The sequence below is a fragment of the Aedes albopictus genome, chromosome 3, assembly GCF_035046485.1.
Source record: "Aedes albopictus strain Foshan chromosome 3, AalbF5, whole genome shotgun sequence".
In the NCBI taxonomy this organism is placed as follows: domain Eukaryota; kingdom Metazoa; phylum Arthropoda; class Insecta; order Diptera; family Culicidae; genus Aedes; species Aedes albopictus.
Window position 1 is genome coordinate 400,211,656 of NC_085138.1, and position 25,632 is coordinate 400,237,287.

The 25,632-nt window shown below is 36.8% G+C and overlaps 1 protein-coding gene across 4 annotated transcripts in view; it reads left to right on the forward strand.

Annotated features, from left to right (window-relative positions):
- Positions 1–480: 480 nt before the first annotated feature.
- The window catches only part of LOC109408342 (transcription factor AP-2-epsilon), a 254,560-nt gene continuing 229,408 nt past the window's right edge, over positions 481–25,632 (forward strand). For all 4 annotated transcript variants that reach the window (XM_062856073.1, XM_062856072.1, XM_062856075.1 and 1 more), the window contains exon 1: positions 481–2,649. Coding sequence is in view for 2 of the 4 variants with exons in the window: in XM_062856075.1 (XP_062712059.1) it covers positions 2,641–2,649 (9 nt within the window). In the remaining 2 variants the exon portion in view is untranslated. The remainder of the gene's footprint in view (positions 2,650–25,632) is intronic.

Genomic DNA, 25,632 nt, shown 5'->3' on the forward strand with positions numbered 1-25,632 from the left:
GAAAGGAGTGGCGCATAAGCCACCTTACTTCAATCCCGACAAACTCACAGGCTGGCGTGTTACACTATGGAGACGCACGGTTGCTCGTTATTCCATGATTAGGCTTCCATATACGTAGACTGCTGAACCTCTACAGCTCATGTGAGATCACATGTATTCTCGAGTGTCAAAAGCGAGAATTCCTGGGAATATCACAACTTCAAATAAAAAATGTATAACATTTGTACCGTCAGGAAATGAACAAGGGCATCTTCCTTTACTTTAAAATTCAACAAGATTGTTTGGCATCGTTGTACCATAAAGGCAAATCTAATCTAAAAAAACAACAACTCACCGAATGTACGTTCAAGCCCACATGGCATAAACCCATATTCTCTCGCACCGAAGCGAAAAACTTGTTCTCCATCCAGCTCACCACCAAACCGGCTCTGCCAACGCCAACAACGACGTCGACGTCCATGAATTGTTTACTGCGTACGGTGCGGGCACCCACCGAGCTGTAGGTACATAGACGCCAGGCAATAACATGTCGCCGGACATCGCATCTCTCGGCCCGTCCGTCGGGGCTATGCTGCCGATGTGCCGCCGCACGCCGTGTGCTGTGGGGACTTATTACTGCCACCGCCGCCGCACCAACAGCCGGACCAGCGGGATATCTACGCGAAAGAGACAACCACGTTTGCTGCTGCCGCCGCGGCAAATGCGCCTTCGGTGTTCGACAGGCAGACAGGCAGGTTTTGTTCCGTCCGACGATGACGATGGCGATGGCGATGGTGGAGTGAGAGAAATGGAAACGGCCTCAAAACAGAGATAGCATCGGATGCGGCTCACGGTGCTCGGGCTATGTTCTCCGCGCGTGAGTGGGGAGAGTAGGCGTTTCCAGAGGCGTATTCCTTTGGTGTATTGTGTGGTTAGTTGTTGGCGCGCGGGGTGGTTTGGAAAGGTGGGAGACGGAGACCGGTGAACGCCGTAAGGCCGGAGGTGGCTTTGTGCGAGTATTGGTTGTATTATCTGCTGGGTACATGTGCCCTGCTGAACTGCCACTGCTGCTGTTTGTAGTGTCTTCCCTTCGTCTCTTCTTCGGTTGTAGATGTAGTGAGCGCGAGTTGCTGCTGGTTGGCATGAATGTGTGTGCAGGGATGCAGGGAAAACTTTACGGGCGCCGAATACCCTGGAGCTTCACCTGAAACCCACCAGTTCCAATCTATCGATTGCGCAGACCAATTCCACTGCGCTCTCCCGTAGCGAAGGGCCCTCGTTTTGTTTCGATCTCTCTCTCGGCTGTGCTTTTGGGTGCTTTTGGCTGCCAACTCGTGGTACTCGTGGCCTCTTGTTGCTTCTTGTAGAGTAGCACACAGCTTACCAGCAGGGGCGCGCGCGAATTCCTACCGTTGCCAAGTGTTTTCGGAGTTTCTGTTTGTCAGTGATTATCGCTACCGCTGCTGCCGTGGATGCTCTTTAGTGTGCAACTCAGCAATACGCATTCTTCCACATCGCCGCGCGAAGTGTTTGCCAATCGGATCCATATCGGACTGATTTTATCAAATTACCACCATCTCCTCGGACGGATTACTGCAGTGAACGCCAACAAGTGCGGTATTGTGCAACCACAAAATACCACATCCTGAAGCATTTTAGAGCTGTTGCCGCCGCATTGCGAAAACTGAAGTCTACCGTTGAAGAGAAACAAGTGAAACAGACAAATCGTGACTGAACCAAATCAAAACTGTTGAACTGACTCGTGAAGTGATCGTTCCAAAAGTGACACGTAATTATAAACGAACTCAACCTCGTAGCTAGATCAAATTATCCACCATTACCGCATTAACTTCAATTGTTTCTACGACATCCTGACCGGCACCAAACTTAATGCCATCTAAACTGGTGCAATTACCACAGTTCGCAAAACTCGCTGCACTCTTCGTCCCCTTGACGAAGCAACCGTGTGTGATAACTCCGTAGTTCCATTTCGCAATCCCTCGAAGCAAACTGCCTTACAGTAGTCGCCGGGAACACTCCTCTCCAAAATTAGCCTAATACAGTCATCTGCCAATCCCTGTACAGTGTAACGCCCGCAGTCCCGAAATTAGTTCAATTAGCGTTTTGTACAACCTAAAAATCGAAAAATTCAAAACCGAAAAAATTGTGATACTTCGATGTGCCTTTTGAAAGTAGTCCCGTGAAAGCTTCTGTTCATTTTCGCTCAAATCCGGAATAAATCACGACCCCGAAGAAACCCAGCTAAAAGTGTCAAGCCCCTCAAAAAATAAAAAATAAATCCGGAGTGATCAGTGCGGTGAGTGTCGAAGGCGAAGAAACCCCACCCGGGCCAGGCAGTGTGAACTTCCGAGAAAATTGTGAACCGTGTGGTCCATAGCCCAACCAACCCAAAACCCGTGCCACCGTGACCCACTACTCGAAAGGTGTGTGTAAGTGTTTTGTGAGCGTGGTGTTTGAAACCCCGTCCAACCTCCGCTCCAAACTCAGTTCAACAGCTCAACAGTTTCCGTGAATCCTGAAGCGGCGCTGTTGAAGTGCTCGAATTCAATTCCCGGAAGGAACTTGCTCGTGAACTCTCTCATCACCGCTGACGACGACGACGAACGCTGATAAAGGCGCGTGGAGTATTTCGGGACCGACATGATTATGGTAGGACAATAGGTTTAGTTAACAACATGTTGAATTTTTCTAGGGAAAAGTGGGAGTTTGCAAGAGTTTCATATCGAGGCTGTTTAGTTCCCGAACATTACTTATTTTGCACGGATATGGGAATTCTCTTGCCTTTTGCGGTCTGTAACAGTGGCCAAAACAAGTTTGCGTGAACTTTCGACGGTTTTGATTTAAGACAAACTTGTTTTTACTGCAGTTACAGACTTACAAAGCCGAGAGAATCTTGGATCGTGCAAATTGAAGTCTATAGTTAATAAGTAATCATACTTCATACATACCTTATACCTAAGGTCAATTTAACATCTTTGCAACACTCTGTTATACTTACTGAGAGTGGATCATTATTTGAACAAAATTATTTCATTATGCAATCATAACACCTGCTTGTTACATTTGATAAACATACACACCCACATGTCAAAAAGGCGTCACAGCTTTTTGAAGCACCACTTTTTCAAAGCTGTGGATCACATTTCATCATTATCCAAAGGAGCATTTTCGCTGTCTAGTAGTGATTTTAGGTTGCTTAATGATGATGACAGGTTAGGATGTAAGTCATAGCTGCAAGAAAAGGCAAAGCATCCAAAAGTAGTTAAGTCTTTTTGAATGTGAACAGTACTGAAAATACGTCTAAAATTTTCGAGCATATAAATTGTTTACCTTCAGCCATAATCATACGAACGAATATGAAAATAGCTCCAGTGAAATCGACGATATTATTCAAATTTGTACCGTTATTTGGGGAGAAAGGTGATCATTTTTCATCATGCATTTCAAATAAAATCAGGTTTAATGGACCGCTATCAAGCTTCGTAAAATGCTTACAAAAGGTTACAGCATTTGGTAAAATATATTAGTTAGGCCAAATTTGAAAACTATAAATTCGGGGTGAAGTTGACCAACCGATGATATGAAATTTTGAGATTGAAACATAAATAAAAAAAAACTATATTCTATGAATCAGAAAAAGGCTTCAAAATTGTTTGTACGTAAATAATAAAATGAAGCTCATTTTGTTATAAAATGCCTACATTAAACGCCACAGGCAACTTCCTTGAAAATCGTCAGGTTTTCGCGATCAATTTTTAATCAAAGTTTAGTTCGATTTACACTACCCGCCAATATTACGGAATCGTTGCAATACCTAGTATTGCAGCATCCAAAAAGTTTCACCCAAAATAAGGAGGAAAAATTAAGTAAACCTAGAATCAATTAGGTAGTGGGAACGAGCAACATTTTCAAAAAGAATTAGGGGGTTCATTAGTGCCTCAAAGACCTAAAATAATCGCATATTGGGGTGATAATTTGTTTTAGGGTGCTGCAATATTCAGTATGAGTGTTGCAATATGCGAATCCATATTAATGGCGGGTAGTGTATAAGGTGTTCATGGGAGCCCTGCCCGGGTAGACGAAAATATCTAAATCAGATCTCAAATCGAACAATTTTTATGTCATATCACTATGTGGTCTTGATGTGATAATCGAAATTTGAATGAATATCGCACGAATAACTCAAAGTGATATGATATCAATGTTTGTTTTGTCAAAATATCTGAAAATTTCTACATAAGAACATTTTTTTTTTTCTTCCGAATGAAATGGAGCACAAACACCCAGCGCCCCTTTCTGAGCTGTGGAAACGAAAACCTTATGTTTTCATTCCCTTAATATTCAGAATAGTAAGCAACAGTTGAGTGGTAAGCAGCGCCACCTGCGGGTGCTACGATCCGAGGAGCAATGCTGCATGTCGACCAGCAATGCCAGATGATTTTCTGTATCACTCGCTCAAAAATCTGTATCCAATACAAAATTTGGGTGGAAAATCTGTATCCTATACAAATGTAAAATCTGTATTTTATATAAACGCCATCTGTATAGATGTTCAAAAATCTGTATAATACAGATAAATCTGTATATATGGCATCCCTGATGTCGACAGATTTTTTTTTTTATTTTCAAGAAAAAAGCAAGAATCGTGTTTGATATTGTTTTGATCTTCCAATATCTTAACGAGCTATTATTGAGCACTTCTCCATACTAGAGTTTGATATAATTTCTGATGTTTTACTTCTTTTATTTTACTTATTCGTTTATTTGGAAGGCTCGGGCGCCACATGGGCATAACTGAGCCGAAATCTTTTGTTTTTACAGGGTGCGTGCGGTAATTTTGCACTAACCTTCAAACAGGAATATTTCATCAAAGGGTTGCAATAAAAATATAAATCCCACATCATCAAATGCACCATATTTCTAGTGAACTGTGAAAAATATAAAACCAATTATAATCAAAAACGTGATGGTATGAGAAAATATTTTCAGATCCTATGTTTTACACTAGCGCGCCCAATAACATTTCGGGTTCTACTATTTGTTGTGTAAATAAGACGAAATCAGTAAAATGTAATGTGTAAAATCCCGATAATGATACACGAGACGTAATGATACAGATATGCTTCAAAAATTATAATTTAAATAATTTTGACGTGGTGATTTTAACACATTATCGAATAGCATCAATAAAAACTGGTTGTTTTTTTCGATACACTAAGTCTAGGGTACAACTTTTTTTTAGCAAGCATCAGATCACTTAGCGGTCTTCAACAAAGATGTTCCGCATAGAATTCCCTATCTATATATATAAAAATGAGTTTGAAGTCCCTTTGAGGCAACAAAACTCACGAACGGCTGAACCGATCGGGATGACTCTTGCAGGGTTTGATTCGTATTCATGGCGGCTGTGTTTATATGTAAAAAAAAGTTACGAAAATCAACTAGAAAAGTAAGAAAATTGATAAATAACTGATTTTTCATGAGCTGGGAAGGAAATCAACACGATCGAAGTGAAACCGATCTAGAGTGCCGTGCTGTAATGACCCTAACAATTGTCAAACCACTACAACCTGGCAAGACAAAGTTTGCCGGGACAGCTAGTAATAATACTAAAAATAAGGGTTATTGAACGCTTCCAGTGCCATCTAGTGGCAGAAAACTAAAACTATGCCATTCCTGCACATATTTGTACCAGTTTTACCATATAAACTTCAGACTAGTCGAGCGATACCTAAGACCTTATCAATTCAGCTCAAATTTGTGCTGTAGCTTATGGGAGTCTAAAACAGCAAATTGAGGTGGTCAGACTTAGGATATTTTAGTTTTAAAGTTTCTCATAAATGTTTGAGCAGCCCTAGTAGAATACCATTGCTCAAATTAGAATTTCCGACTTCTTCCAGTTATTTCTCCGCTATCTTCCATTCCAGCGATGTAGTTTTTTGTAGGTAACAAGCCTATGGAATCCCCCAACTACACTGAAAAAATCAGCTTCATAGCGTTCTTGACAGCTGAGAAAATGCAGATAGTATGCAGCTGCTCCATATATTTATTGTTGTTCGCATTTTCGTCTTCTAGAAACCTCTTTTTCAAATTTATGGGATATTTTATGAACGGCACACATAACGATGATACAATTGGAGCTCCTCGTACAAAAAAATATTCTAGTTTTACCTAAAATAACACAATTGTTGACCAAAATATAGAGAACAACACTAAAACGGACTTGCAACGGTTCTCAGGATCGTTCAAAAAAGGTTATCGATATTGGGACCACTTTTTTCTTTCTAAATCATTGAAATAATCACAATTGTTCGCGAAAAAATAATTTAGTATAGATCTATTGTCGAATTATTTTTTAAACGTGTTTAATGATTACGATATGATTTAGTGCAAAAATATCGCACGCACCCTGTACAATGATTTTACATTTTACAATTTATTACTGCCTTAAAACTATGTAAGTTTGGGATTTTACTTCTTATATCAATCAAACCAATATCAGGTTTTGCTCTTCAGTAATTCAATTAGTAATAACTGAATGTGTTATTCGTTAGATTTTCTCACCTACTCGGGAGCCCAAGTAATGTTTTTTAGTCAAACAGGCAAGAAAAGGTTTTGAGAATCATCATAAAACTAAAATAAAAGTTATAAGGTTTTATGACGGTTCACAAAACCTCTACAAGGTATAGGCTATTTTGATGTTTAGGGAGAAGACAAAGATGTTAGTTTTCCACTTCAACTCAAACAAGAGATGTGTTAAAAATTTAAACATGCTCAGCTAAATTGCAGTACACAGCAACCTCCATCTATGTCTATCATTGACGAATTAAACCAATCCGCTGTCAAAATAATGAGATACCTTCATTTTTTTCTTATATTCTTCACAATTACTATCAAGAGAATCAATAGAATCAAGAATATTGATATATAATAAAAATTATTTTTTCTCTGTCTCAGTAACAGTAAACAGTAACGTCGCGATTAGGACATCCTAATAATCTAAGCTATAAAAGGGATTCACCCACTCGTGTAGAGGTGAAGTGCAGATCATTAAAACGTGATAAAAAAATATATCTAAAAAAATTCCTGAAACATCTGAAAAATATCAAAATTTGATATTTCAATATCAAACGAATAGCTTGCTGCCAATAGTTAGATATTACAAGATCTTAATATGGCATAATAATGTGATTCCAGGTGTCAATTTTTATATTGTTTTGGATCTTTATCTCTTATATCAATCAAACCAATATCACGTTTTGATCTCCATATCAAAATATGCTACTATTAGGCTCATTTCATTTATCCGGGTTAAACAGCGTAAATTGCTGCATTGAATATATTCCTGGGTAAACGTCGCGAATACCAATGCAATCTTTGCTTATTCAATTCACAAATCTTTCTTTTTTTTGGTAATATTGTGGATTGCAAAATCGTTGTACGATTTATTATCATCTTTTTCATTTATTCCCATCTTGTTTTCAGATTTTCGTTAATTAGCGACTAAGTTTTGCTGCACCTTACACTACGGTTAACAACACACTATATAGTTGGCACACCATCATAGATTTGCAAATTTGGCGAGGTTTCGTCGAGCCGTGTGCTTGGCAATCAGGAATTGTTAGATCAACAAAAACAAAACTGGGGAAGACGGGGTAAAAAGGTCCGCCGGGGTAAGTCGGACCACCTGCAGTTCCGCATGAAAATGCCGTTTTCTATGAAAGTTCATCTAGTGCTCTGTTCTAGTACAAGGAACTTGTCATTTTGAGTCATTCGGTGCAACGTTTACCTTGAGGTTTTCAAACCAAATGAGAAAAAATAACAATTCTGCTTCTTGGTGATGTATTTTATCTCAATTTTCCACCTATGCACAATCTTACGGATTTTGATGCAGGAAAACGTTTTCAAATCAAAAAGTTTAAACATACATAGATACTTTGTCTAAAATGTTGCCGAGGCATGAGAGGAACGTAAAATCTGGAAGATCAGAACATATTTTCTCCGAAAGCTAACCATATACATAGATGAAATTTGCCCATGCGGGGTGAAAGCCACCATAAGAATAAGACGGCCATCCTATATTTATAGTAAAATATAGTTTCAATCAAATTTACTGAAGATTGTTTGTAACAAAAAAATATCTTTCCAAATAAACCAGCCCATGTTTGCGTTGTTTGTGCAGATCCTAACCAGAAACAACAGGGATTATGAATATTTCGGAAGTCATATTAACAGTGCTCCAATGAAATTAATATATGTAATCCTTGGGTAACTATGTCAACCGTGATACTCAGTTTTACTCTACTGTTATGATTAGACCAGTGTGCTTCTTGTAACAATTTTAGTACTTCAACATCATCCTGCATCTGGTTTATAATAAATTAAGTCAAAATAACTTAACATCGTTACACAATATGATATAAACTTAATTTTGTAGTCCAATGATATTTTTTTTTATGAAAATTATTGTATTCTGCTAACAACTTTCAAAGTTACAAATATATGATTCAACTAAAAAATATATCTCTTCCAGATTGGCTCCGAAAATACTTGTTATTTTTTTTAATATGAAGTTCATACTAACCATACTGACTAGCATTAATGTTACTATCGAACAATAAAACATATCTTCTAAAATGGCCGTAAATTACGAACATGGAGTAATTCACATTAAGTCCAATCGTAAAAACGTCAAAAACATTCAATTTACTCAAATAAAAGTACACGTAGTTTGATGACCTCTGTCGAAATATCATTCCAATCGGTTTACTGGAAATCAAGCACCGTATCGTCAAACATGACCATTTTCTAATGTTTTGTCCAAGGATGCCAGATAGACAGATTTTTCTGTATTACACAGATCAATATATCAATACAGATCTCTTAATCTGATTTAGACTTTTCCACCACATTCTGTTTTTGCGCGTCATGAAAAATAAATTACTTTCTTTAAGTAATCATTCTTTTTTAATTCACGTATATCAAAATGACAATTGCTGGCTTATGATTTTGAGAACCTACTAGTGAAATCAATGAAATACCTGGTAAATTTCGAAGGGAGAATTTTTGGAGGACCTGCTGAAAAAATACAAACTTTGGCAACCTTGCAATTCAAATGTTTAAGAGAGTTCATGCAGAAGCCTCCTGATACCGTTGTGGAACTGTTTATACATATGAATTCATATTTGAAACAAAACCAATAATTAATCAATTATCGAAGTTTTCTTAATGCGATACAACATCCAGTAATTTTGAAAAAATGAAGAAATTTCAAATCACCAATCCGTGTTTAATGAAACATTTTGTAGAGTTTGTGGTGGAATATTAGATGCCATTTAGAATAAATTTTAAGTAAAGTACAGGAGAAATTTCTGGAAAATTTTGTAAAGGAATTTCTTTCGAAAAATAGTGGTATTGGAAGGGTACGAAGTGGTTAATCCATGATAACTTTAAGCGAAATTTCAGTAGATATACTTGATGGCAAGATTCACTAGATAAAAGAAAAAGTAAATAAATGTGAGTTGAGTGCGATACTCTTTATTTTTTTATAGAAGTCGACTCAGGATAATTATAATCTTGTTATCTCGAAACTGATTGATAACTTTCGGTGAAATCGATTGTAATTTCGTGAATTACTGATTTTTAGGTGATTTTGGCGCAAACTTGCAAGATGTTGGTATAAGTTTACAAAACTTCTAGTAGTATGAAAAAAAATCATTTTTTTTAATAAAAAGTATTCGAAAAGTAAGATACGTGAATCAGACAAGTCAAGTACAATACACTGAAAACGACCTTACAGTTGAGGTTGAAGATACATGTATCTGATCGACTCCCGGTCGATCCAGAAACTTTTCTTAATGGAGATTTCCATAACATTTTTTGAGTATAGAGTATCTTTGTTCCTGCCTTGACCATACATAATGATCATTGACAGAGGAAGCTCTCAGTTAGGAACTGTGGAAGAGCTCATAGAACACTATTCTGAGAAGCAGGCTTTGTCCTGGTGGAGACGTTACGCCAATCACAAAACATTTCCACGACAGCTTATATACTGTACTAACCAGCAATGACAATGCAACTTTCAATTTGAAAGCCTAACAGTACATCTTGGTCATGGCTAGCCTTCGAGACAACGCGTTGTTGCATTGATATATCTTTTTTTTTCATTGGGAATAACAATAAAAACGTTGTAATCGTTTGCAATTCCATCGCAGTCAAAGGTGCGATTGTGATGTATGTTACAAAAAAAAAATGCTGCGGAATTAGCATATCTAAATGTTATGCACCATTTGCATTGCACTTTTCAAGTTTAGGAAAAGAAAAAGTTTGCTATCATGATTCATATTTTTTTATGTCAGACACTGAAACATGTTTCCTTAATCTTTTATTTTGGTGAACAAATAATATTAAAATTGAAGTCATTTTTTTTTGAATATCTTGACAGAATTATTGCAAAATTGTATGATTTTTTTTTCTCAATTTTTCGCTAAAAAGTTTTGGTCCTGTAAAAAACTTTTCAAGTTTCTAAAATATAGCTCCTGTTTGATCCAGTAAGTCACAAGTTTGAGAAGGGCAGCCCACTGTTTGTGCCGTTGAACTATTGCGACCCATGAAATATTGCTAAATGATGTAGTGATAACTTTTCAATATTCTATAGAAGCATACCAAGAACCACATAGCAGTCATTTGGATCCATGAAAAGTTTTCCGAATAGTCCCTTCTTTTCGTTAAATTTAGTAATGAATAATTCAAAAAATTCATAAACTGATTCATGAGATGAGTGAAACGATCCCTAGAATGATCTATTAAAAAATTGGAAACGATCAGTGAAAAAATGAAAATAATCCATGGAAAAAGGTAAAATAATCCTTCGAAAATATGTGAAAATATTAAAACGATCCATAAAATATGGAAAATTATCGGAAAACATAGTTAATGATTCATGAAAATTAAATTTTATGATTTATGAAATTCAGCAAATGATCCAAAAACTTAGATTGTAAATGTTACGAAAATGTCGTTCATGGTTTCATTGGATTCATATTTTATGAATTATTTTCCAAATTTTATGGATCATTTCAAAATATATTTCATGGAATGGAAAATATTTTATGGTTCGTACTCCAATTTTCAAGCGGTATTTCTTATATATGAATTTCCTTTTTTTAGAGATAGTTTCCCATTTTTATGGTTTATTTTATGCACCGTTTCCGCCATTTCATAGTACGGTTTATGAAGTTCTGGATTTGCTAAATTTTACGAACAGAAGGAACTATTCGACAATTTTTCATGGGTCCAAATGACTGCTTTATGATGTTTTGGTACACATCTATGGAATATTGAAACGTTATTAATGGATCATTTGGCAAATTGTCATGGATCATTCGTAGCTAAAATAAAAATGACTTGAAAAACGGACTATTTTCCATAAAAAAATCAGAAATTGACTATAAAGAGGTAGGAGTGGAAGCAATTATTTACTACAAAAGCTCCATAAAAAAAATAAAAAAGTGCACAAAAAAAAACAAAATTTTCCATACCTAAATGATTTTCAAGCTATAACAAATATCTAAATTTCCACAAATTCCACAAAAAAATTCAAAATTGCAAAATAAAACTATGTTTTTTCTCCATTTTTTTCCAATTTTACGTCAATAAATCCGATTTTTTCATAATATATCAGAAAATTATCAAAAAAAACAATAAAAGAAAAACTTCATTATCCGTAATTAAAAAAAAAACACATTGCTCGTTGCCCAACTTAAAACTTCTAGCCAAAATTGACGGCTGAGCTATGTATGCACCGAAACCGCAAAGAGGATTGAGGAACTGAAGTTTCCTATATCTGACGCGCAATAACTACGTCAATTCGGTTCTAGGCAATCCACATATCCATGAATTTAAAGTCATTTTTTTAAGTCCGACGAGCGAGCGTTAGCGAGTTCGAACAGGAAGCGATTTTCTGTAAAATTACAAACATAGTCTTTGTCGTGTATTCGGGTTTTCTGAAATAGAAAAGTTCAAACTTTTTGGTGCAAAAACTATTGCTTTTTACTGCAATTGTTGATTTCTTAATGGAAATTTTGCATTTTTTATTGCTCGAGAATAAATAAATTTGGGATATTCTGATTTTTTATGCACTCTTTGATTTGTTTATGGAACTTTTGCAGTTTATTATTGCTTGCACTCCTATTTCTTTATTGGCAATTTTGAAATTATGTATGGGAATTTTCTTATTTATTATGAGACGTTTAATTGGCTGCCGATCATTCGTGGGTTTTTACATGCTAAAGAATATTTTCCTGTTTGAGCTGTACCTCACTTTATATGACAAATTATGCAATTTTTCTATTTTCATAAGCCATTAAGCATGCAAATAATTTATTTATGCGATCAGTGGAAACAGTTCTTGATTGACATCTAACTTAACGATTTATGCATAATTTTTCATTTTACGATATCAAGCAATTAGTTGCAATTAAAGTTCACATGTTGCATCCAAGTTGATGTTCCTAAAACAAATAAAATATGATTTGGTTAAGCACCAACATTTTCCATAAATCGTTGTTCATGGATTTTCACCATTGATTTATTTAACAAAATATATGCATGCTTAATGGCTGTCAAAAAAAAACACAAAATTGCATATTCTTCTTCTTATTTATGGCTCGACGTCGAGCACTTCCATAGTTATTAATTGAAGAGCTTTCTTTGCCTGCCTTGAATTTGTACATTGTGTGGCAAGTACAATGATACACTATGCCCAGGGAGTCGAGAAAATCTTCCCGACCAGGAAGGGAATCGAACCCGCCGTCTCCCGACGGATTGATGATCTATAGCCTTAACCACTAGGCTAACTGGAGACAAAATTGCATATATTTCCATTTAAATTGAGAAATATATCTCAAAACTGTGGCGTACTGGACTGTATTGGATTCGGCTCCTGCAAGCCAAAAACTGTTAGAGACATATACCTAATTTTTCTTTTGTGGCAAAAAATGTTCGTTATGGAAATGAAGCTTCAAACATTTGTGAAAACTCTACAAGTGTTGTAGTTAGTGTGGTTTCTTTTTGGCTCATCCGTATTTTTTATAATTTCAACACACCCAATTCGCTAGCAAAAAAATAGTACAGTACCAAAGCTTACGTTACATTGATAGATACAAGGTAGCTTTAAAGGCTGCGCACTTTAGAATCGGTACGCTTTCTACCGGCTGCAGATAAAAAACGGGTTAACCTAGAAAAAAATGTTGTAAGAAGCAAATGAAGCTTATTTATTGTGTTTTGTAGGAAAAATATGAAAAAATCAGTTTTTATTTGTTCAAGATAAAATTTTGATCTGATTGTGAAATTCATGCCATTTTATTCTGCACAAACCAATGATCGTCAATATTTTCAAATTTCACAGCTTACGGGCTGATATTTCCACAAGAAACAAAATTTTACTCATCAAACATATGCTCAAAACAAGTTACGACATTAAACTCTTGACAAATATGGTTCACAAGACCATAATAAACTTATAGCCTTATTGGCCATTCATGCTATATTCAAAACATAATTTTACTCACACTAACTTTTTATGAAAAAATATTTCCTGAGATCGTTTTTTGGATCTACAATTCCCCAATTCAAGTGGCCCAACTTGATTCATATCGAAACCTGGATTATTTTTTGAATTATTAGCAGTTTTCCCTCACAGTAGTCGGAAATTAAGAGTCATAAGGCTAACTCCTCATAATAAACCTAAAATAAGATAGTTTTCATGGATAAAACACTGAAAACCATATAGATTATGGAACTATAGATGTGTTTATATGATCACAATTAAAAGCTTCTGAGTAGATTCAGTTTTATTAAAAAAAATCGTTAGATATTTCACGCCATCAAAACACATCCAATGAATTTCGTCAGCAATAGTCCATACAACTTTCGAGCCACGATTATTTATATTGTTCTGCATCAAACCATTGGTTTCTTGTATACCAACACTATTCGTATAGTATCCTTCCCGTATGCGTATTTGCCGAACTAAAGCTTATGCGAAAACAACTTTTTTGACCTTAAATATCTATGCAAGCCTTTGATTTTCCATAAAACCCTTCAAAGGCTTACCATAGCTATAATGGAAATTTTAAAACACTCATGGAAAATTTTACCTCCCTTAATCAACAATCATAATACCAAGAACTATTATATACTGCGTAATTGGTGGGTTCGATAATTATATATTCCTACACAAATCTTGAATCTGACAATGATTGGTTTTTGCTCAAAGTGTGCAGAAAAAACTGGCACTATTTACGAATTCAGATCAATAGTTCATCTAAAAATATAAAAACAGCAAATTTTATACTTTTCCTACAATCTACAATAGATAAGCTTCAATTGCTTCTAACAACACTTTTTTCCAAGTGACACCGTTTTTGAGCGGCAGCCGGTTGAAAGTGTACCGATTCTAAAGTGCGCAGGCTTTACTCCAGCTCCAAGGTTATAGTAGAGCTCCATCTTCGTCGGTTTTGGGCGATGTTCCTCAATTTCCCGCGTACACACTCAGATTTTCTTCCATCGCGCCCAGCCAGTGCCTTTGCCTATTCCTCTTTCGAGCAATTCGTATTGCGTCCATTTTAAAATTTTATCATCATTGAAGAGTTGAACCAATTGGAAACTGTATTTGTAGGTGGCGGTACTTATTCACGCATGCATAATAGAAATAAGCGTAAGGTTGTATATTCCAGCAGTTTTTTTTTTCATATGAAGGCTGTCTAGACAAGAAAAAAATCGCGGTGGATCCAAGACTGGATACTGAAAAAAAGCTAGCTTTCCTCACCTGTTGAAACGCGGAATGGAAATTGAATTAAGCAAGAACAAATAGACCCCACCATTATTGACTTGTTCGTACACTGCAGATATCCATCATTGTTTTAAATATCGCCGCCGCATTAATATCTTTTTAATTATTTCACGCCTTTCGGCAGTGTGGTTTTACTTCTCCGGGTGTAGTGTAATTTTACGCTCGAACTCATGTGTCGGTACCGCGCTGCCACGCTGACTCAACTGTGAGCTAAAATGTGTTAAACTAATTTGGTTGGTCATGTTTTTCCAATTACATGGACACTCATCATCTTGTTTACAAGGATCAGTCTTACAACTTTCGAATGAAAACCATTTGATGTTCCTATTAATGACAGTTTACATATACAGGTATTCTTCGATATAACGTACCCTCGATATAGCGTACCCTCGATATAACGAATTCGATATAACGTACATTTTGCTTCGATATAACGTACAGCATTGAAAATTTTAATTTTTCCCAGGAATAACCCTCAGATAAGCTACGAAACCACTCAAATCAATGTTTTCTTGTAGTATTAATCTTGTTACCTAGAATTAGCGCAAATTGGGGAAAAATTTAGTGTACGTTATATCGAAGCAAAATGTACGTTATATCGAAGCACAAAAAACGAAATTACTTTTTCGTGAAAATTCATGTTTTTCATTATTGCTCTTGTGAATTTCACCGAAATCATTATTTGGGGTTAATTTCACGTCGGAATCAGCAATATTAGCATAAAAAATATTAAATTTTTCTCTGCTTCGATATAACGTACACTTCAATATAACGTACAAAGAGAAAACTTTTTTGTACGTTTTATCGAAGAGTACCTGTAGTTATCATATGGAAGAAGTGAAGCTACTATAAAACTTTTGAGTTGTTTAACTAAGGCGATAAACGCATTGCAATAGAGCCGCGGAAAATCATCAACTAATACTCTGAGGCAGAGGTTTTCATACCTGTCGACTTTTTTTTAATGAACTGCTGTGCGGTGAACAATTCAACGCTGAAATCATTTATTTTCTATACTCATCGGAGCTCACTACAAATGGGAATAGTTTTCCAACCTAGCCTGCTTTACAGTCAGTGATAGTGATATTTTTGCAATTGTTTGGACAGGATTTTTAGTGGACTACTGGCAAGAAAGTCGAAGATATTTTGTTTTGATTACGGACAGATTTCTGGTAGATGATTCATTTGTATCAGTTTAAAGGACATGTTTGGTAGCGTCGAAAGATAGCCACCACAATGGCCGCCTTGGAAATCATTCCAATTTTCAAGAACACAAATCTGATTATCTAGCAGATCAACAAAACTGAAAATGCTACTTGTTATTTGCTCACTTGCAAAGATAATTGAATAGCATTTTCATTTCGCTATGTTTGATGGATTGCTAGATTTGTGCTCGTAAAAACGTGAGGCAAAATGCAATATTTTGAAAAAGGACGCCAGAGACTTTCACTTTCAAGACGAAGAAGAGACGGAAATGTGAAAAAATAGTGTCCATGGTGTAGTTTGGCTTTCCATCTCGCAGAATTTCAACCAGTTCTGTGGCTAAATTTGTTAAAGTGCCGGTGTAGTAGAAACGGAGTCGTGGGTTCAAGTCCCAACATAACGAGCTTTTTTAACAAATTCTCTCAATTTTCCAATTAATCAACATTCTGTATCTTCTAATTACATGTTTTTTATTCCTTGGTAGGCTCCCTCCACCAATCTTTGCTACGAATTATTCATTAAGATTTTCTATCAAACATGTAGACGGGTTCAGAGCTAAATAGGCTGTACAATTTCAAAGTGATGCAGAGTTTGCTCATGTGTCGTGGTGCTTTTACTGAGCCTTCGCAGTGCCAACAACTGTATCGTGGTGCACGATCTGTAAACCCCTGCTCTAAGGTGCATAACTGAATAATCGTTCACTTAATTTATCTGAGGAGCTATTTCAGTAGTGGTGACGAAATGAGAAAATGACAAAATGAGAGAGCAGTTTAGGTGAAAACTTTCAAAATTTCGGAATAGTATATTAATAAAACCATGTTCAACATTGTTTAGCATATATTAAAAATGCCCATGTGAGTGTGTATTGATATAAGCAATAATATTAAGCACATGTTCAAAGAAGAAGGTTTAGCTTACTAATCAACATTTTTCAAGTGACACGCTTAAAGAATTCTCTTTAGAAATTTAATGTTTCACTTTTCGCTTAAAGCCCATCGATCAATCACCAAAGCACCACACTATGAAGCGACACAGCGCGTCAAACTATTTCGCACGTAATTGTTTATGACAGTGAATTAGTGTGTTCGTACCTACTCACTGACAAAGCGTCAGACTCTCTCTCCCTTACAAACAAGCATCGATTTCTGATGGACGACTAGAACATGCAAAACCTGTAACCCTGTGCCCCTGCCCCAGCCATCATCGTAGTGCAGTGTGCTACGCTGCTAGTTAGTACAAGGTTTCACTCATACTCAGCCATAATCAATCGTCGTGGTGCAATGGCATGCAAAGCATGCACCTACCTGCATTTCACGTGCAATGCACAATTGAATGAAACGAAAAAAAAAGATTTTTATTGGCACAGTGTGGGTTGACGCGAGCCCGGCACACACAGTCCGTCGGCAACTTATTAGATAGGTGCTGCCAGTCAGTCGAAAGCGAGCCGTGCTAAATTCAAACTAGGCAGCATACAAAATGTGCAACCATGTCGTGTATAGAGGATGGAGCCTACAACAACAGCGAACTGCTGCACTGGCAAGCCGAAGCGCTCGCTCTCTCTGTACACACCTATTAACACAACAACGAATGGGGCACCATACCTCTATGGGTTGGGTACTGGGGTACGTTCCGCTCAAATGAAATGTGGCACATTATGTTTCAATTTGATTAACGAGTTCACACTGATGTTTCGATGGGGGGCTTGCAGGTGGAAGGTCGCCATAAATTTGAATCTAATTCCACACGGGAGAATGGTTGGAATGTGGGGGCAGCTGGTGTCTTCTGAATCAATGTGACGGAGAGTCTGGCTCATTTCAGTTAGAGCGAGATAGAAAATTCTCTTCAAGGACAGACTTGGAGGTCAATCTAGCTACTTCTTCTATTTCGGATGTACAAGTTGCGTTGAATTCTTGATCATGTTAAGTCTTTGAATTGGCAACCCGTGAACTGTACCACATCGCCTTCATAATAAACGATGTCCCCAATAATCAAAAATTGCCTTGATGATCGTGACGTTTAATCAAAATAAACTTCAATAAGCGATTTACGCTGTGTGGTGTAGCCAGAAATTGTCTCTGGGAGGGGTTTTCAACAGTTAATTATACCTTTTTTGATTTGACACTTACATTTTGTAAACAGTAATGAGCAATTGTATTCGTAGTTTGAAAATAGTGGTTTTAACCCTTAACCGCTGTCGAAATGCGCTGCATTTTGGTATTGTTTTTTAACAATTTGACTGTAGAACTGTCAATACTGCTAAAATCTTAATAAAATTTGACAGTGTTAACCTAATAAAAATTTTAGTCATTTTGGCTTAATACTTTCAAAGTTAGAAGACTTTTGGCTACATATACGACCAAAACTTTTTATCTGTCCAACCAAATCGAATGAAATTTTAAAACAATATTTCTACATACATACAACACATACAGAAAATAAATCATTATTATCGTTTCAGTATTTCTGCACTATAAACGCACTCTAGTGTAAAGTGCATTACTATTTTTAAAAATCTGTATCCCATACAAAATTTGGGAGCAAAATCTGTATCCCATACAAAAATTAAATGCCCCAAAAAGCTCAAAAATCTGTATTTCATATAAAACGAAATCTTTATAGAAGCTCAAAAATCTGTATAATACAGATAAATCTGTATATATGGCATTATTATTAACTTTATTACGGAGATTTTCAGCCCGATGCTGGTTCATCTCCATATATATGGCATCCCTGAGTGCCATAATAGTTATTTATGTGACGAGTTGCAAAAATTTATTTTTCCAGCACGAATCGTACATTTATCCAACGAGGCTCGCCGAGCTGGATAAATACGAAGAGTGCTGAAAAAATTGAGTTTTGCAACGAGTTCCATACAAATTTTTGATTTTTTCACAATGCAACTCATTTGAGATGCATAATGTTCATAATGCAACTATTTTTCACTATGCAACTCATTTCTGCTGCATAATGAACCAATTCGGAGAAAATGGCCATCATGACACCAAAACGAGTTAAATAAAATAGAAATTATAATACAGACTTGCATAAATTTATTTATTTATTTATGGAACTCGTTGCAAAACTCGAATTTTTCAACACTTTTCGTATTTTTTCAACACGGCAAGTCTCGTTGGATAATGTACGACTCGTGCTGAAAAAATCAAATTTCTGCAACTGGTTACATATGGTTACATATTAAAAAATGTATATCTGGCTCAAGAATTATATTTTTTTTAATTCTTTGTTTGTGCAAGATTCCCAAAATCTAAATTTCTCACGTCGGAGATATCTCCATCAATACTTAACCGATTCCGATGACATTTTGTTGACATCATCTACACATTATAAACTGTTGATGGTTGAAAAATCAGTCATTTTGATGCATGCGATCAAAATTGCTTAATCTTAACACACAATTTATCACCTTACGCCTACTAGTTACACACCAATGTGAACGCATGCTTTTGCTTGGCTTACTATTCTGTATGTGCATCTTTGAGAGCCCCTAGATTTAAAATGTCAATGCTGACGGTCATTGATTGATTGATTTGTCTTTATTTAAGAGACTTTCAGCCCTTGGCTGGTTCGTCTCTTGACGGTCATTGAGGAAGGGAGGAAGGAAGGAGTTTTTCCATTTTCACACGTGCAAAAACTTTTATGATATTATGATTTCTTCAGAAATTTGTTCAATGAAAATCCTTCAAATTCCTCCAGAAATTCCTCTTCGTGCAATATCAAAGATTCATCTGGATTTTTTTTGTTTCAGTTATTTCTTCAGTTTCTCATGGATATCTTAAGAAATTCTAACTTCCTTACAGGCATGACATCACAGAATGACATGTTCCTCAGTGTGAGTGCAAGTGTGCGCGGTTTTAATATGAAAATGAGCTGCACTGTGCAAATTTTCAGTGCAGAATGCCATCCCTGCTTCCTAAGATTTCAACAGTTATTCTACTGAAAATTTTATACAGATTTCATGGTTGCGCTTAGAAATTCCTGATGCGATTCTTTGTCTCCAGAGACTAAGTGTAGGATTAGTTTAGTTAAAATTACACAGAAATGAAAACCTAAAAAAATCTCCAGAGACTTCTTCAAAATTTGAGTGTAGAATTAGCCTAAATTAAAATACAAAGTAACAAAACCAAAATAAAATCGTCAGAGTTTTAGGAGTTACTTCAGGAGTTTGAGTAAGATATTCCCACGTATGCGGCAATCCTAATCCCCTCTAATGATTTTGACAGGATCAGACATCAATCGTGTATCCATATTAACAAACAGTGCATTGGATACACAAGTATTTACATATCAGATGTTGGATTCTTAAGCATGACGGTGGCGCACTCAGGTGGACATTTCTTCAAAAGTTCTTCCATGATTTTTTTTTTCAGAAATTCATCTTAATCCAAGAATTATTTCAGCAATTTCCGTAGAAATTCCAACAAGATTTTTTTAAGAAATTGATCTTGCGGTTTCATAAGAAACTAGCTGTCTCAGCAAACTTTGTCTTGCCAAGATGTGGTGGTTTGACAACTGTTGAGGTCATCAATGCACCGCACTCTGGATTGGGTTCATTTCGATCGTGTTGATTTTCTCCCCAGCTCATAAAAACAGTACTTAATCAATTTTCTTACAATTTTTGTTGATTTTCGTAACACAGCCACCATAAATACAAATTGTACCGTGCAAAGATCATGCTGATCGGTTCATCCGTTCGTGAGTTTTGTTGCCTCAAAGGCGCAACAAACTCATTTTTATATATAAGATAAGAAGAAGAGAAGAAGAAATATCTACTAGAATGTTTTAATAGATGCCTACACATACATTGTTAAGTTATTTCTTCAGGAACTTCTCGAAAGTTTTTCCAGAAATTTCAAAAACATTACTGATAAATTCTCCCAGGAATCCCTGAAGGAATGTGTAAGAAATCCCTTAAAAACTTCTAGAAATACCTTTCAAAACTCGTGGAAGAAATTTTTTATATCTTTTTAAAGAACTCCTTGACAAAAATCCCTGAATCAGTTTCTAAAGTTTTCTCTTGAGCAATTACTGAATGAATGCCTAGGAGAATACCTGAATAAACACCTTCAACCTAAGATGCTCCATTAATTCTCGAAAAAAACCTTTAGATACTTATGGAGGAATTCTGCAAGTGATTCCAAGGAAAAAAATGCTTTAGAAACTTCTGGATTCCTGGAAAAATCTGTAGAGGAGTTCCTGAACGAATCTGTTAAAACATTTCTGTAGGAACCGCAGATAAAGGTTCTGGTGGAAATCTTGCAGAAAACTCTCAATAAGTTTACGAGGGATCTCTGGAAAATTTTCAGAAAAAGTCCTTTGAAAGTCTCCTGGAGATACCTCAAAAGAAATTCTTAAAAAAAACCTTATACAATTTCTGAAGGGATTAGTACATAAAATACCTTAATAACTACCTGGAGAAATTTGTTAAGGAAACCCTGCAGAAACAATACTGGAAAAATTCTTTGCACAACTACTGAAGAAAGAAATAAATACATTTCTTGGAAGAATCGTTGACATAATACCTGGAAAAAACTGCAGAACCCTCTGCAGGTATTCATAAAATAATATCTTGAAAAAATCCTGGAAAAATTTTGAGGAATATTTTTTGGAATAATTTATGCAGGTATTGTTGAGAGAATCTTTGAAAGAAAAATAATCCCTAAAGGAAGGTCTGAATAAATCCAAAGCAATGCCTGAATGAAAACCTGAATGAACTATTGAAAAAACCCCTAGAGGAACCTCCAGAAATATCTGTTGAGGATTTCCTAGAGGAAATTCTAAATAACTGCTCAAAAAATCCTTGAATTAATAGAGTAATACTTAAAGGAATCTCTGGAAAAAAATAAACAATATTTTCTGATTTATAAAGGAAAACCCCAGATGCATTTCTGAAAAAATCTCCGAATCTTTGTGAATATTGTTTTTTTTTTCTGGAATTGCGTCTTTGAATAAACGTTAGTAGAAATTTATGAAGAAAACCCTTGGAGAAATCTAAAATAAAGAGAGATGAACCAGCGTAGCTCAAAATCTTAATAATAAAGTTATAATAAAGTGGAGCGGATCTGGTGTGATTTTTAGAACACTTGGCTATAACGCAGAGGACCTGGGATCAAATCCCACTCCTGGCAAACTCGCAAAATGTGAGTTCTTCCTTCGGAAGGGAAGTAAAGCGTGGGTCCCGAGATGAACTACACAGATAAAAATAATGATATCTACACGTCATGTAAACTTTAGTTTAGTCATGTAAACTTGGTGTTATAATGTTTTACATGATATAGCATGTAAATTTGTGTTGTAAACACACAGAGTCATGCTGAATTACATGACATATAATGGAAGTTTACATGATATTTTATGACTTATGACATATCATGTAATGTCACGTAAACTTCTGTGATATCCCACGCTCCAATCATGTGCATCATATGTCACACAATTTTACACTCTTTTTTCGATCTGTGTAGCCTGGGGCTAAAAATCTTGTTAATACAGATAAAAAAAGTAATAATAAAAATAAATTCCATGAAAAGATTCTGACGATATTTCTGGAGCGGTTTCTTCACAAGCATAAACTTATGTAGCAATCCTTGAAGGAATATCCTTCAGAACTCCTCACAGTTAAAAAAAAATGTAATTTTAAGTTTATTTTCATGCACATATTTGAAGCATGAAAATAAACATAAAACTACATCGCGTTTGAAATTTACATTGATTGAAAACATGAGCCGGTGGTTTATTTTGTTTCGTTTGTTTTAAGGATGTTCGTTCACACCTAACTCCGCCCAGGTAGTCGGAAGCAGCAATACAAATCAGAGATAGTTGTCACAATTTGATTCAGTAACATAATTTCACAATATTGGTAGCAAACTATGAAAGAACACAAGCAGCCCGCAGAAAATTCTCTCGGATATTCGGTGTAGGACGTTTTGCTGCTTGCTGGTGGCGATCGATAATGTGTGCTCATCTGCAAAAATAGCAACACTGATGATATTTCATAAATTATCAATGCCGAATGAAAATTTATGCACTTCTTACCTGTTAATGACTTTTACAATGCAGGTTCACGCGTGTATTACACTTTAAAACGCGTGGTACTTATTTGAAGAAAAATAACTTTCGAGGCTGCTGGACAAACGCACTAAGTTTAAGGCCATACTTTCTTCAACATCAGAGCGCTGTTGTGTTCATATGTTGACTTAAATTTACAGTAAATGAAATTTGAAAATCATTGTATATTAATGCTCTTATTGTGTGTACCGATTTTCATGAAATTTTGAGGTAAAATAAGATGTTTCCTGGTCGAAATTGATCTGAATTTGGATGCATCCTTTTCAAAGTGACAACCGTATTTCTGTATCTCGATTATTGCAAATTTACAAATGTCATATGCTTTACTAAGCCGAATTTTCGGAAGTTGTGACCTTCTAAACAGTGTAACAGCATGGACATATCTTTCTTGAGTAGGGGGAAAAATAACTACTGTAAACGAAAGATTAAAAAAAAAACTTAAGTAAAGTTTGTTCAATGTTTTGAAATTGAAAGCCTCACTTTTCTAAATCTCAGAACACACGTGCCAAGTCACACACAATTCAGAGGAAATCCTCAGCTCTCTGTTGTCAACCATTTTCTGTGTTGGTAGTCACTCGCAGCACAAAACAGAAAGCATTTAATTGTAATTTGATATCCATTTGAAGCCGGCAGCGCCAGCTCCAATCCGCGCGTTCGGCAGGCACCTACACGGGAGATACACGAAACATTGCCTCAGCTTCATTTCATCGTCGTGTGTCGTTTCCCCAACAAACCAACGGCTGGGGCTGGGACTGACTGACGACAACGCAACGCCGGTCGAGATCGTTGTCATGGTGACGCGAGCGTTCTCCTGAATCTCTTGTCCCCCCATGCCATCCACCGAGACGACATCAGCCATTTTACATATGATGCTGGGGCTGCTGCATGGCATTTCTTCGAAGCGATATATCGCGTTTTGCTCGTCGTCCGTCACCGGTGACGACGACGACGACGCCCTGGGAGATTTCAGGTACATAAATACCACGTTAAGTTGAGTTGAGCACTTTTCATTTTCGCATGTGTGCTGTTGCCCTTCCGCTTTGCCCCGGCCACCGGCTCCATCCGGACTTGAATCCGGATTTATGCCGTCACGTAAGTGAGTGTCTTTTTTCTTTCTTTTCTTGACTTTAATTCAATTTTTCACCGCAGTTTTGGCACAGTTGTCGTGTGTTCGTCCGAGACGGGTACGTTGTTCATTGAAGAATATCATATCCAACGCACGGCACGCACTTGAACGGTGACGAAGACGAAGACGACGGCCATGATTGCTCCAAACCGACGAGGACGACAATTCGCATTTCTTGGAATCTGGCGATTCCGGTTGAAGTTCCGCCGTCTTGGTTACGTACCTACGATTCGTTTGGTTGTTGTTATTCACTGGGAGCCGGTGCGACCGGCGGTGGACGGACAGGTTTCAGTTCGATTGCGAGTAAGTACACGGCAGATATCTACCTAGGTACGAAGAAAGCAACCGTAGGTAACTAGAGTGGAGGTGAACCGGAGCGAGGACGGAAGCGCCTTATGTAATCAGCTTTAAGTTTTGGCTACGCTTTATTTTAGCCGTTGTTGATTCCGGTGTGGATAGACAGTAGTGTGCGACCGGCTGGAATCAGGGTGATTTTTTGTTAATTTAATGTAATGACACAGGTGAGCAGGAGCTTGTTGCGTGATATTATGGGTAATTCATTTCCAGTTGATGTCGTTGTACGCAGACAAGCCGGTTTTGTCTGGCTGATGGATATTCTTTGTTTGGCTTACTATGAAACAGAGGTCAACAAAGTGCAACAAGTTTGTAGTTCTGATTCCGATGTATGTATTTCAAATTGTTGAACAGTTTATTTATTTCACAATGACAGATGCATTATATACAACATTAAGCATATTTGAAATCAGGGGTTTCCTTCAACTCCTTGTTCCCCAATAATGTCCACGTTCCTGAAGCGTGAAGCAGCTGGTGGATTATGATGCACGTGACCTAATTTATCGTAAACTTCAATTTCGTATTAAGAATCAGATTTATGGAGACAGGGCGTGTTCTTTTTAAAAAGTTACCACTTACTTACTTTCAGTCCTGGAGCACTCACGGTCGTGCAGAAGACCGAATTGAAAGATCTCCATCCTGAGCGATTGTCAGCCATCGCCTTGACCTGTGGTCAGGCGCCATGAGCCTCTGAGTCTGCCTCTGCTGCGATGTCCTGCTGGGATTCCATCTAACGCTTGTTTGCAGATTTCATTCCCACTCCTGCGTAGAGTGTGGCCGGCCCATCTCCACTTTCGCTCTCGAATTTCTGTCGCTATCGGCTTTTGATGACATCGACGATGGAACTCCACGTTGGAGACCCAATTGTGAGGCCACCATGCACTAATTATATACCACAGGCATCTATTGATGAAGACCTGCAGCAGCCGTTGAGTGTTCTCCGCTGATACACACCAAGTTTCACTGGCGTACAGCAGCACAGATTTGGATTTTGGTGCGTCGACTGTGAGCG